At 39.4% G+C, this 12,834-nt stretch overlaps 1 protein-coding gene across 4 annotated transcripts in view; it reads right to left on the reverse strand.

Moving 5' to 3' along the window:
* The window catches only part of RFTN1 (raftlin, lipid raft linker 1), a 101,050-nt gene that overhangs the window by 30,586 nt on the left and 57,630 nt on the right, over window positions 1–12,834 (reverse strand). For all 4 annotated transcript variants that reach the window (XM_083468235.1, XM_083468236.1, XM_083468237.1 and 1 more), the window contains exon 5: window positions 8,833–9,163. In XM_083468235.1, coding sequence (XP_083324361.1) covers window positions 8,833–9,163 — 331 coding nt within the window. The remainder of the gene's footprint in view (window positions 1–8,832; window positions 9,164–12,834) is intronic.

The following is a 12,834-nucleotide window of genomic DNA, read 5'->3' on the forward strand; positions in this document are numbered from 1 at the left end:
CAACTTGCTCCCTGTGGCATTTGCCCTCCTAGGTGTGTGACATCATACTGGGTCATAAGGAAAGGGTTAACTAAGTGTAAAATGACTAACCAATAGGAACCCAAGGGGAGGAGTTAGAGTTAGAGTAGTTGAGAAGTCAGTCTGAAGTTAGAGAAGGGACTGAGAGGATAAGTCTGTGGGTTGGGCTAGTCTGATGTGAGAGAGTGAGAGAATCTGTTAAGAGGAGTCAGTCAAACAGTTGAGATAATCAGTCAGAAGGTATTAGGAAGGTATAGGCCAGTAAAGAAACGAAAGTTAAGAAATTGATGAGAATATTATCTGAGAAACCATAAACTTGTTACAGATAGGTAGCCGTGTTGGTCTGCCATAGTCAAAATTGCAACTCATTACCAAACTTAAAACCATGGAGAGACCTGGTCTGAACAAAGACATTGGATTCTTATCTCATTATACATGACTAAGCCATTTCTCACCTTCTCACCCCTTGCCTTTTCCTGTAAGACCTATTACAGTCGTTAAGAGTCGTCAACAGGCTCATCTCAGCTATCTGCCAATCTCCCGTTCCCACCACCCTTCTGAGTACTACCCCTCCCCACCTTCTCACTATATAGAAGTGTCTGGCAACTTCTGTTTCAGTGTATCTGAAGAAGTGTGCATGCACACGAAAGCTCATACCAAGAACTAACTTAGTTAGTCTTTAAGGTGCTACTGGAAGGAATTTTTTTACATAAACTTGTTAATACTTATAAAATAAACTTGTTTGTTTGGTTCAATTTTGACAACTGTCTGGACTCAATGTGTACCCGAGAGTAAGGGGTTGGTGGCAGTGGGGAAGTGGGCACAGTGGTGGCACAGAGATCAATAGACTGTTAAACGTCCGGGGGACCCTGTGTGATCACCACACTCCCATTTACTTCAGGCTGCATACTTTAGTAAAGTGATCCTTTTCCTCAAAAATTGATGAGTCCTATTGAGGGTTGTGCTGCATTTTGGAGGCCTGCATTTGCCCATCCCTATTCTTCTATACTTCTGCTACATAAAGTGAAACCAGCTCTTTTCTTCCCTGTTTCTGAGTCTCTCTCTCTTTCACCTTGTCACCAAGGTGTTCCTGAACAGCGAGCTTAGATTTCTTTTGTTAACTTCAAATGCTAACCTTACTTTACTGAACAAAGTGAAGCTATCTATTCCAGCTTGTAGCTGCCTCTTCCTTTCCCCCCTAGTTCTCGCTTCCTGCGAGAGAGAGCGCTGACTCCTCTTAAAAGTGACATACACTTTGCAAACATCTCTCTTTATAGAGCACTATAACATCAATAAACTGTTCAAGGAGGGAAAAGTAGTTCCCACAGGAGGCAGATAATGATTTTTTTTCCAAATAGAAAAATATATGCTTTAATTAAGGCAGAAACAAAGTATTGCAAATACTAACAAGCTTTCCAGACAAGCTGTCCTTAGGCACTGAAAAAAACACATTCACGTTTAATGCACAAGAAAGGTTATTCTATTAAAAATCTCTTTTGTCTTTAATAACTATTGTACAAAATTGTTCTGCGGGAAAAAGACAGCACATGCATATTCCAATTGGCCTTGCAGTAACAGTAGTTATTTAGTCATGCCACATAACCCATGTTAACAGCATTTTTTTCCAATTTCTAAATAAAAAGGTTATGTTCTATATAACCTTTGATTTTAAAAAAATATTTCCCACTTATCCCTCCCTCCTTCCCACAAAAAGGTTTCAGCATGGATCATAAAACTTTGTTTAACGGCACACTTATTAATTCATCATCACAGCTTCTGTTAATGATAATTGTGTCATGTAAAAACAAGTACAGCAGATATGCAGGATGAAGCAGGATCTATTTAACCGAGCATCCTGTTTCCCATGGTGGCCAACTAGAAGCCTATGGAAAGACCACAAGTAGGACATGAGGGCAATATAACACTCCCACTTGCGTTCTCCAACATGGTGCCTCTGATCCTGGAGGCGGTATACAGCCATGATGAATAGTAACCATTAATAGCCTTGCTTTCCATGAATTTGTCCAACCCCCTTTTAAAGTCATCTAAGTAGGTGGCCATGACCACAGCTTGTGGTAGAAAATGACATAATGGGCAGATGGTTGCGTTTGTTTCTCCAAAGGAGACATATATACATACGTACAATTCAGGGGCCAATAAATGAACCAGCAAGTGGACGTAATAAAGGAATGAAAACTTGCAGTTTAATTTATTGCCTTAAACACTATTCTGCAAAGTTTGATATTCGAATGGAACAGCGAATAAAGGATTAGAAAAACAGAAAGACGTTCAGTCAGGAATTAGCAGAATCAACAAAATGTGAATGTTAGTCTGAGCCTAGGAGCGTTGAGATGTGCAACAAGACTTGATCCATTATAGTCATCATTACAGTAGCCCTTTAAATGTGCTCACTACATTGCTGTTCTTAGCTTGTTACAACAAACCTATGAAATGCACTATATGTGATGAGGTTCTGGTATCGGTGCTGATATTGCTTAAGCTGTTTATTTATCTGCTCCTGTTGATGTTTTTTGGTTTTATTCCTATTTTACTGCACCTTGACCAGGGATCTCTTTAACAATGAAGCATGGGTTAAAATATTTTAAAATAATAAAAAGAAAGAACATGAGAAGAGCCCTGACATATCAGGTCAAAGGCCAATCTAATCCAGCATCCTATTCTCACAAAGGCCAACTAAATGATCATAGGAAGCCTGCAAGAACTATGTCAGTGGAGGCAGAATGTAGCCTTACCCTCCATGAATTTGTCTAACCCTCTTTGAAAGCTATCAAAGTTGGTGACCATCACTACTTCTCGTGGAAGTGAATTTCATAGTTTGAAGTATGCACTGTGTGAAAAGGTATTTTCAGACAAACACACGAAGCAGTATGATACAGAACCAGACTGTTGGTCTCTCTAAGCTTAAGGCTGACTGCTCTGTTAGGAAGTCTCTTATTGTTTGGAGTACAGGACTTGCTATCTGGGTTCTCTTTAAATGGATATTCCAGTGGCTGAATCTCATGCCTTCTGTGTGCAAAGCATATGGCTCTGCCAATAAGACACAGGCATCTCCCTCCTCTATTTAATTTAAGAAGCAGGACAGAAGGATAATGGCTAGGACACTTCCTATAACTAAGAAAAGATTGATCTCCAGCTCACTAGTTCACAAATCTATAACCCACAACAGTTAAAATAAGTTGCATACCATAATCTGGGGAGTGTGCATTGCCATCTGTTCCAAAAAAAACCCCAAAACCTCTTAAAAATGCCTCTATTTTGTTTTACAAAAATCAAACAATCAGTTAATAAGGGAATTTTGCACAAAATTTTGTAATGATGGAAATTTAGGTTAAAAATAACATTCATAGGGGTAAAACAAGAATAAAGCACTTTCTTGCCAGATTCATAAACTGATTTTTGGGTTCAGGAACATTTTAAGAATTTGGATCAGACAGTTTAAAGAAAATTCTGAGGAAAAATGCAGGGTCACACACATGTAGTTTTATCCTGTAGCTGAAAAACACAATGTTAGAAATCTTCAAATTCATGGTATTTCTCACTTTAAAATGTGTGAATGCAAATTAGTAATCGTGGAATATGATTGTTTTACACGAATAAAAGATAGATGTAGAGATGCTGATTAGGCAAAACCATCCAACTGCTGAGCCAAGATTTATATAGATCAAGAGGGTTGTTTTATCATTTTGTAGTTGTAGGAAACAGGATAAGGATTTTTCCCAGCCAAGGACTTTACAATTCAACATACACATATTAAAAAGGAACCCAATATTATTTCAACATAAGCAATTATGTTTAAATACTGTTGTAAATGGAAACATATTTATACTCTCGCTAAAAAGTTAAGAATACACTTGTGGATAAGATATAACATTCTGCAAGTCATATGTAAGGTCAACAAAACACATGGCTAAGTAAAGACCATTCAAAGTTACAAAGCAGTACAAGACAAGGGGGGGGGGAGTGAAAAACAAAGAGTGTCATTAGAAGAAGAAAAGTCAGAACTCTGGAGCAGAAGATATAACGAAGTCCTCATTAACAAAGTCTGGTTTGGCAAAAAAATGGGACTTCTGAAAAGGAAAGGGGTGTGTGGAGAAAAGGTTGCCTTGTAAAAGATAAGGCAGATAATACCCTGTGCTCACATGGGAGGAAGAAAGATCACTGCCAAAACTGGAATAAGTTTTCCAGGTTAGGAAAAGGAAGTGCTGTGGTCGCAAAGGGATAATAAAGAAATCAGATGCAGTGTGGGGAAATATTTTGGTACAGGAAGATACCGCCTTTTCTCATCCACACACAAATAACAGAGCACACACCCCAAATTTGCAAACTGTTAGCAGGTAAAAAAGTGGATCCACAAGTAAAAGAGATAACATCCCAACAGGTCACCGGAACAGTCAGAAAATATATTGTTTCCCTGGTTTCTTTCAAGAGGCATTCCTGCAAGGCATTGTTGCATTTTATCATATGCGACTTTAGTCCTATCTCCTCTCCATGCTCTTAATTCTATCACTGTGACATCCTGCCTTATTTTTGTGATGGCAAGCTGTTTTAAGCTGTTTTTAATAACGTGTTGTAATCTTGCTTGGGACCTTGGGATGAAGGACAGGTAATAAATTATAACCACCATCATCTTTGACACAAAAATCAGAAGCAGGTCGCAGAATCATGTGGTCCCCCAGCTCCTACAAGCACCAATTCCTCCCATTCTTACCCTGCCAGCCTTAATCCTGTTTAAGAGTTGCAATTTGAATCAATCTTAACCATGGGGTGGAGTCAAATGAGTTTAATCCCAATTCAGAAAGCTGTGCAAACAACACAACATAAAACACTTTACTGGTGATGTTAACATGGAAGCAAACAACAGCTCTTGAAAAATGGATTTAAACCAACTACAAAAAACCAAAAAAAAAACCCCACAGCCCAGACTGAAAGAGAAAACTGATAGTATTTGAAATATACTCTTAATAATCTGGCTGTTATTGCACTCTTTAGCTTTGCTAGTCTCTACTTTCTTCTTTGTTTAAAGTTCACAGATTAGTTCATGGCTCTCATTTTAAGACTTCACTTAGCCATGCCATCCCCCAAAACAAAAGAGACAAAGCCATGGTTTTTCTGGTTACATTTATTTTGGTTGCATTTTAAAGAACTGATTTTTTTTAAAGGCAATTTCTGCTAGAAATCCTGCACTGGCAATATATGGCCTAGGGCTGATCTTTGTTATCCTGTTCTCAAAGAAACAGAGGAGGGGTCATAGAGATCAGAGATACAGCAACATGTTTACTACATATACATAGCATGTTTATCTTGTACACACTTAAATGCATACCAGCCTTTTCTGACCACAGTAATGTGAACAAGCCATTGATACAGATTTATTGAGTTGCTTATGTATAGAATTTTTGCATGGCACCCCAATTTCCGAGCGGCGTTAGATTCCAGGGGTTCCAGGCACTAAGCAGGCTTTGCGTTTCCTTTTGGGAATGAGGCACAGCGGAGACAGTGGTGTCTTTATTATTAATGGTTTATTTACAACCTGAGCCTACTATGCATATTCAAGCTGAGCCAGCCTACGACTTAGAAGTTCACAGCAGTGAAACCCTCATCTCCCATTGCCACAGCCTTGGATTCAAGAAGAAATCAGCCATGGCTTTCTCTCTTCCCTTCCTGCCTGTAGCTATTTTCTCTAGGTCGCAAGGCAGCAAACTCTGCTCTGAAACACAGGCTGTGTCTTTCCAACTCTCTAAGAGCTAGAGGAGGGGCCCCACCCATTTGTCATCTGGCACAGAGCCCCCTCTCCTTTGTTCTCTTAATGACCCATCCAGGGAAATGCCCTTGCAAAGTGAGATACATAGCAATAAATGACAGCTCAGAAATGCCGTAAATTGCAAATGTAGCCGTAATTGCAGTTTAAAGCAAGGTCCCCCAAAATAACATGTTGGGAAGAATGAAAAGTCTGTAAAGGGTATTCTGTGACAATTTACGAATTAAGGGGCTGCTGTGTGTCTATTACACAAACCTGCTTAAAAGCAGAATCAGGAGATGCAGTTACTATAAACTAGAACAGAAGATAGAAAGTAACCTGAAAATCCTGCCAGATGGGCCTAATTAACAATTTCAGAATAACTTAATAAATCTTAGCTGTGTGGAAGAAATTAAGACTGAAGCAATGTGTGTGAGTATCCTCCCTCTAGTTTGAAAGAGAGATCATGTGGAATTGAATCCTCTAAGGGAAACATGGCAAAAAACGGTTTTAGATATGTGTTTTTAAATAGTTGGCAGGCTCTATGGTGTTTTTCTTTTTATATAACATTATATACAATTTTATACTAAATTAACATCTTGCAAGAGATACTAATGGAGAAATCTAATAATCTATGTGCTTGTTTTGAATTAATGTAGCACATTGGGCTTTTGTTCAAAAATGAATGGAAAGGAATTGGTTTTTGGGGGTTGTTGTTTTTTGCTGCTGTAGCATTTAGAAGTAGTAATTTTGCTCTCAGATTACAAATTATTAAGCAATCTTGAGAAACCAAGTCCAAAAAGGGGGGCTGCAGAAGTATTGACTATACCTTGTGATTAAAATAATAATAATAGTAGCTGGCATCATCACAGTTATTCACAAGCCTTCCAAATTTGAACTCTTGTACTACTCTAAATTAGTATTGTGAAAGTGACTTACACTGCCTCTGATATAGTCCCAAATGCTTTGAACTTTGTATCCTCTCTCTGGGAATTTCAAAATTCCCTGGGAATTTCCATTTTCTATCAGCAAGTAGTAAATGGAATGAAAGTGCAATCTGGAGGTTAGAGAACATCAGCTCTGCAGGGAGGAAACAAATCCAGAAGGCAGTGGACCAATTTTAACTCCTTTTGGTTAAAAGAAGCAACATAAAAAGTGGAGTCTGTTGAGCATCTACTTTTATGACTGGCAAGTTGTAACCTGTTCGTAAGTGATCTAGAATTAGGGTTTAACTTGAACAAAAGTGGAGAACAGACATGGTTCCAACAAAAGAGGTGGGGCATCATAAACTGCTGGGATACGCGGAACCAGCAGGTATGACTAATAGAATAGAATAGAATAGAATAGAATAGAATAGAATAGAATAGGAAACAGATTTTAAAAAACTTAATGAGGATTGGATGTTATATATAGAATATATGAAAAAATATTATCAAAAGACAATCAATGTAGCAGGATCAGCATAATTCAGCAGCGTAAATTATGAGATAAAGAGAAGGATAGAGGAAAATTGAGAAGAACAATAAGATGTGGATAGGTTGGAAATAGAAAGGAAACCAAGGAAGGAGTGGAAGGGAAGTATATGAAAAGAAGTCCCCCCCCCCCTTTCCTTACACTTTTTTATTTTCATTTTTAAAAAATGCAACAGTTGTACTATTGTTGATATACCAATGAAGAACTGTAATAGAAAAGCAAATAAAAACAAACTGAAAATGCAACAACAACAACAACAACAACAACAACAACAACAATAATAATAATTAGAATAATTAGAATAATAGAATTAGGGTTTAACAGTGTTTACTGATGACACCAAATTGTTCAGGATGCTAGACAAATTGTGAGGCGCTCCAAAAGGATATCACTGAACTGGGTGAATGGGCATCAAAATGACAAATGTGGTTTAATATAAAGTGATGTACAGGGGGGAAGGGACTACTCACTGGTGAAACAGACCCCTTGCCCCCACTCCTGAGGACCAATTCAGCTGACAGATGGGCAGGATAATCCACCTATCAGTCACTTGATGCAGCTGTGGCCTTGCTCACATGTCAAAATTGGCCCACAAGGTGGGGATGGGATGATAAAGATCTGGCTCACCAGGCCAAAAAGATTCCCCAACTGTGGCACATCCAAACTATGAAATTTGTTTCCACAAAATGTGGTGATGACCACCAACTTAAGGAGGTTTAAATGGGGATTAGCTAGTAAGGCTATCAATGGTGTTAGGCGCATAAGGAGCTGACATACCGAATCAGACCACTGGATACATCTAGAACAGTATTGTCTACAGCAGTGTTCCCCAACCTTGGGCCTCCAGCTGTTTTTGGACTACAATTCCCATCATCCTTGACCACTGGTCTTGCTAGCGAGGGATGATGGGAGTTGTAGTCCAAAAACAGCTGGAGGCCCAAGGTTGGGGAACACTGGTCTACAGTGACTGGAAGCAGCTCTCCAAGATTTCAGACAGTAAACATTCCCAGCCCTATATGGAGATGCCAGGGGTTTCTGTATACAAAGCAGATGCTCTACGATTGAGTTACAGCCTTACCCATGATTGAAAGCCCCAAGCTTCTGAATACCGGTTGAGTTCCATTACATTCATATCCTGCTTGTGAGTTTCTCATAGGCATCTCCTTGGCTACTGCAGGTAACAGAATGCTAGACTAGATAGGCTCTTCTTACCTTATTTACCTTTCCTTTTATTTCAAGCTAATTCTTCCTCTAATACTCAGTGAAAGCCTGCTTGGCCCAGGAGACGAAAGCCTTGGATTCTTAGAACTGCTAGGGAAAATGCTAATACTGCCAAGGGTCCATGACAAACCAACATCTCTACATCCCAAGTACCCTGTTTATAACATGGGCATTACGACACCTACCTGTAGCACTCCTGCAAGAACAAAGAAGATTATAAAGTGTTCTGCATTATCAATGAAAATAAATGGCAAAACGCATGAGTTTATTCATTAGTACAGCAAGCGGCAGAGAATCTGGTCCCAATACAGCATCGTGCTAACCTGCCCACAGTAGACTTGGGGACAAACTTGAATTCTCACCTTGAAGCTGCCCTCCATTTTCTCCAGCGGAGCTTAAACTGAGATGTTCAATGACCTGCCCTTCACCTCTCAAGTCTTCATTGGGGTCCACACACTGGTCAACGTTTTCCTCCCTTGCTGCTGGGACTTTGCATCCATTAGTGCAACCTGCTTTCTCATGATCTGATGAAACACAATCCTCAGCAAAATCTGATGGGTTTTTATCACCTTTTAGTTCCCTGGAGCTGTTGCTGGTGGATATTACAGCACTGCTGCTCTTGGAGTTCATTTCGGAAGCATATTGAGGTATTATTCCAACAAACCTCAAGCCCCGACTTGCTGCATCTTGAATCTATAAAATCCAAGAGAGATTACATTTTCATTTACAAGTTGTCCTTCAGGAATAGAAGTGTTTCAAATATACCACATGTCAAGTGAAGCTGTGTTATTTTACGGTATAGATTCCCTATCCCCCTCCATACTACATGAAAAGCCTCACTGGATTTGTATACTGCATTCCAAGGAAGTCTGACATGAACTCCTTTAAGTATTTTTTAAAAATAAAATGTGAAAACACAATGGTATGTATTGTTTATATATTCTTTGCATACTCTCAATGAAAATGGAATATTTCTGATTTGTTACATTTGTTCTTCTATTTAATAATGTTCATGTAGAGCAAAGAAATGGCATAGATGCAATGTGCCACTTCTCTTACAAATGTCAGGCTATCCCTATTTTTTCCCCTTGCATCTGCCTTTTAAAAAATATTTCTATCACCATTCAGATTCAAATTTAAACTACCATGATAGAACTGAACAACAACTGCAATATATGTATATAAATTTTTAATCCTCCACCCCAGAACAACTTAACAAATATTTAGCTCCTTAAAAGTATTGGCATACATTTGGAAACAACTTTATTGTTTCAGAAGGTTCTTCTAAATAACTAGAAGCTGAGATACAGGGAAGAGCTGGTGGAGAATATAAAAGCAGAAGGCACTAAGAGAAAAGCTTATTAAGAAATAATAATTTTAGGTTCCTAAAATGGGAACCACATAGTGCTGACTTCAGAATTTAGAACTGCAGATAATTCATGATTCTAGGAAAATAATAAAACCCTGGAAATATAAAATGCATGAAAGAGGAAGGAACCTGGTATTCCTGAAGGTAATAATACTGAAAGCAGAACTACAAACCATAACCATGCAGAAAAAGAACATAAAGAATCACAGAAAACAGATGTGATTGTACATGGTTATTTTCATGACCTGGGGTAAGCTTACTGGAAGTGGAAGATCAAGGGTTACTAAAGTACAAAACAGAGATACAGAAGAAGTTCTTTGGAAACAATAGCTGTTTTACAAGATGTCAGAAATGGAAGAAATAAAGTGAACATTTTTTAAAAAATCTGAGAACTAAAAACCTGAGACATAATAGCTTGGATCCAAAGAAGCATGGGCAAAATTCTGCTCATACTACTAAATCAAGCATTTATGCCCCTTTCCCACAACAGGCTTGAGCATCCTCCAGAACCACTTGTGATAAAGCAACGGAGGGAGCAGCTGGAGATGGTAAAACTGGCAGAAAAACTGAGAAACTCCTACCACTGAAGAATGCTGGAATGCTCAAGTTGCTCTTTGGTTACAAGCCTGTGGTAGTTTTCCTTGCTTTTTGGCACCTAAATCTGCCTAGCTGTGAAAACTAAGGATTAGAGGAGTTAATGAACAATGAAAGAGGAAAAACAAGTTACTACAGAAATGATCCAAGAGAAGACTGTGCGTAGTCTGTTACTATGATAGAGGTGTGTGTGCATGTGATTATGTCCCCTGTCATCCAGAGCTGACCTGCTGGCCCCAACCACCATGTACTTCACTGAGGGTTCAGCAATAGAGCAGAGAATAATAGGACCCAAGGCTTGATTTTTTTGATACTATAATGAAAAGATACAACTGACAGGCTGCTTCTTTCAAATACAGGTAAATTCACTGCTGTGAGAAGAGGCGACACAGTGGGAAAGCTACATTCACTCATAATTAGGAGTTCAAATAAAACCCCATTACAAAAATAAATGGTATTAGAATGAGATGGGTCTTGTCTCTCCCAACCATCCACTTTAAGCACGCAGTGTCAATGTATTCTGTTATTACAGACAAAAATAAAGACAATGCAAGCTTTTTCAAATGCAAATAAGGTGGAATCAATTCTCCGCATGAGCTGCATGCTGACAGAGATGGCAGTGTAGAGAAGCAGTCATTTCATTCCATCCCAAGGAAAAAAACACACCATAGGAAACTCATTCTATCTTTCCCCCAAAATGTTATGAATCATCCAATTTCCTGATGGTCATGCTACTGTGCTAAATACATACAAGACACCTGGATGATGGAAGAGACAACTTCCTCTCTTACACCATTGTTACAGTTTATTTGCTGAGCTGTGTGAAGGCAGGAATTGAAGCTTGCTTCCCCCGGAAAGCCAGAAGGTCACAGTTGCAGGATTTTGGAACCAGAGTTTCAATTTGCTGATACAATGCCAAGGTGATGTGAACATCACAGTGGAAGCTCTTTGTCAAAATTAATAGCCTAGCAGAGGTAGAGTTTCAGCTTTCTGACGGAGAAACAGTTTGATGGGCCCCTGTACCACAGAAATGGACATAATCTGTATCATAGCTAGGTCATAGGTACTGGTGTTCCAGATGAACGAGGGACTGGGAACCAGGAAAACTGAACAACTCCAGGCATTATTGGGTGAGACAGATTTTCTGGATCAGTTTCTATTTTTTATTTTATTTTCATTAAAAAATAGCAACTTAGACCATGGAAATAAGAGAGTAATTCGGGTGTGAGGTCATGACAAGAAGCAGTTTTTGGACATTTAGCCCAGAGTATACACAGCTTGCCTACCTTTGCATGCACTTGCCTCCATTTACTCAAATATCAGTGGATGATGAAGCACTTTACTGCTAAATATATCCTACTTCTGCTTGAAATGGGGGTAACCTTTGTTACCCCAGGATTAATAAGGTGGTGATCCAGGTAGCAAATCCTGATGTGTAGCAATTTTAGACAGTCTGTCGATTGAAAAACAACTACCTGCTCTAGTATGCTACTCTTGGACCACAGAAGCAGAAAGCGGATTGGGTAAAAGTTCGTGACTAGTAGCAATTTCTGAAATTAATACCAGCCCCCTCCTGCCCCTGGCATTATACAAATAATTTGCAATGCATTCATTATTTGTCTGCAATTAAATCTTGTTCATATTTTGAGTGCTAATCAAAACTGCATTTGCATAGGAGCATGCCAGTCCTCCTATGAAACAGAATTTCATTTGAGGTAGTGTAGCCTAAGAATTAAGAGCATGAGCCAGAAGCTCCCTATTCAGATTTGAACTTGGACATGGGCTCACCTTAGGCAAAGCACCATGTTTAAGGATCAGCCACCATTCCCATCTAGAACATGGGGATAGGACTACTTGTTCATCTTAGGATTGTTGTGAAATACTTTAAGATGATACTACTACTACTGTACTACTACGTTATTACTACTACTCCATAGTTGTGAGATGGTTGGCATCTGTCTCAGGAGACAATGGGAGTAGTGTGCCTTTGGGGGTGTTGGAAGGTTGCAGCGCCTGCTGTGGCTACAGAGACAAATATGGGAGAGACATGTTTTGTTGCAGCTGGGGCAGAGGAAGGCGTCCAGTTCTGCTACTGCAGATACACCATGACATTTTCTCTGTCTGTGGTCCTCCCAGTGGTCATTCTTCCTCTGGTCATTGCTGTGGATGCACGAGCTGACTGCCTGTATTCAGGCACTGTGGGTGTCTGCAAGGGATTCCCACTCGGCGGGGTTGATGTTTCCAACCTTCATGTCATGTTTGCAGGCAATCTTTGTAATGCAGAGTTGGTCTTCCAACGAGGCTGGTGCCTGAAGCCAGCTCCTCATAGAGCACCTCCTTGGGGATCCTGCCATCTTCCATTCTGTGGACATGTCCATGCCAGTGTAGACGTCACTGAGAC

This window comes from Podarcis liolepis (genome assembly GCF_965112155.1).
Source record: "Podarcis liolepis genome assembly, chromosome: 12".
NCBI lineage: Eukaryota > Metazoa > Chordata > Lepidosauria > Squamata > Lacertidae > Podarcis > Podarcis liolepis.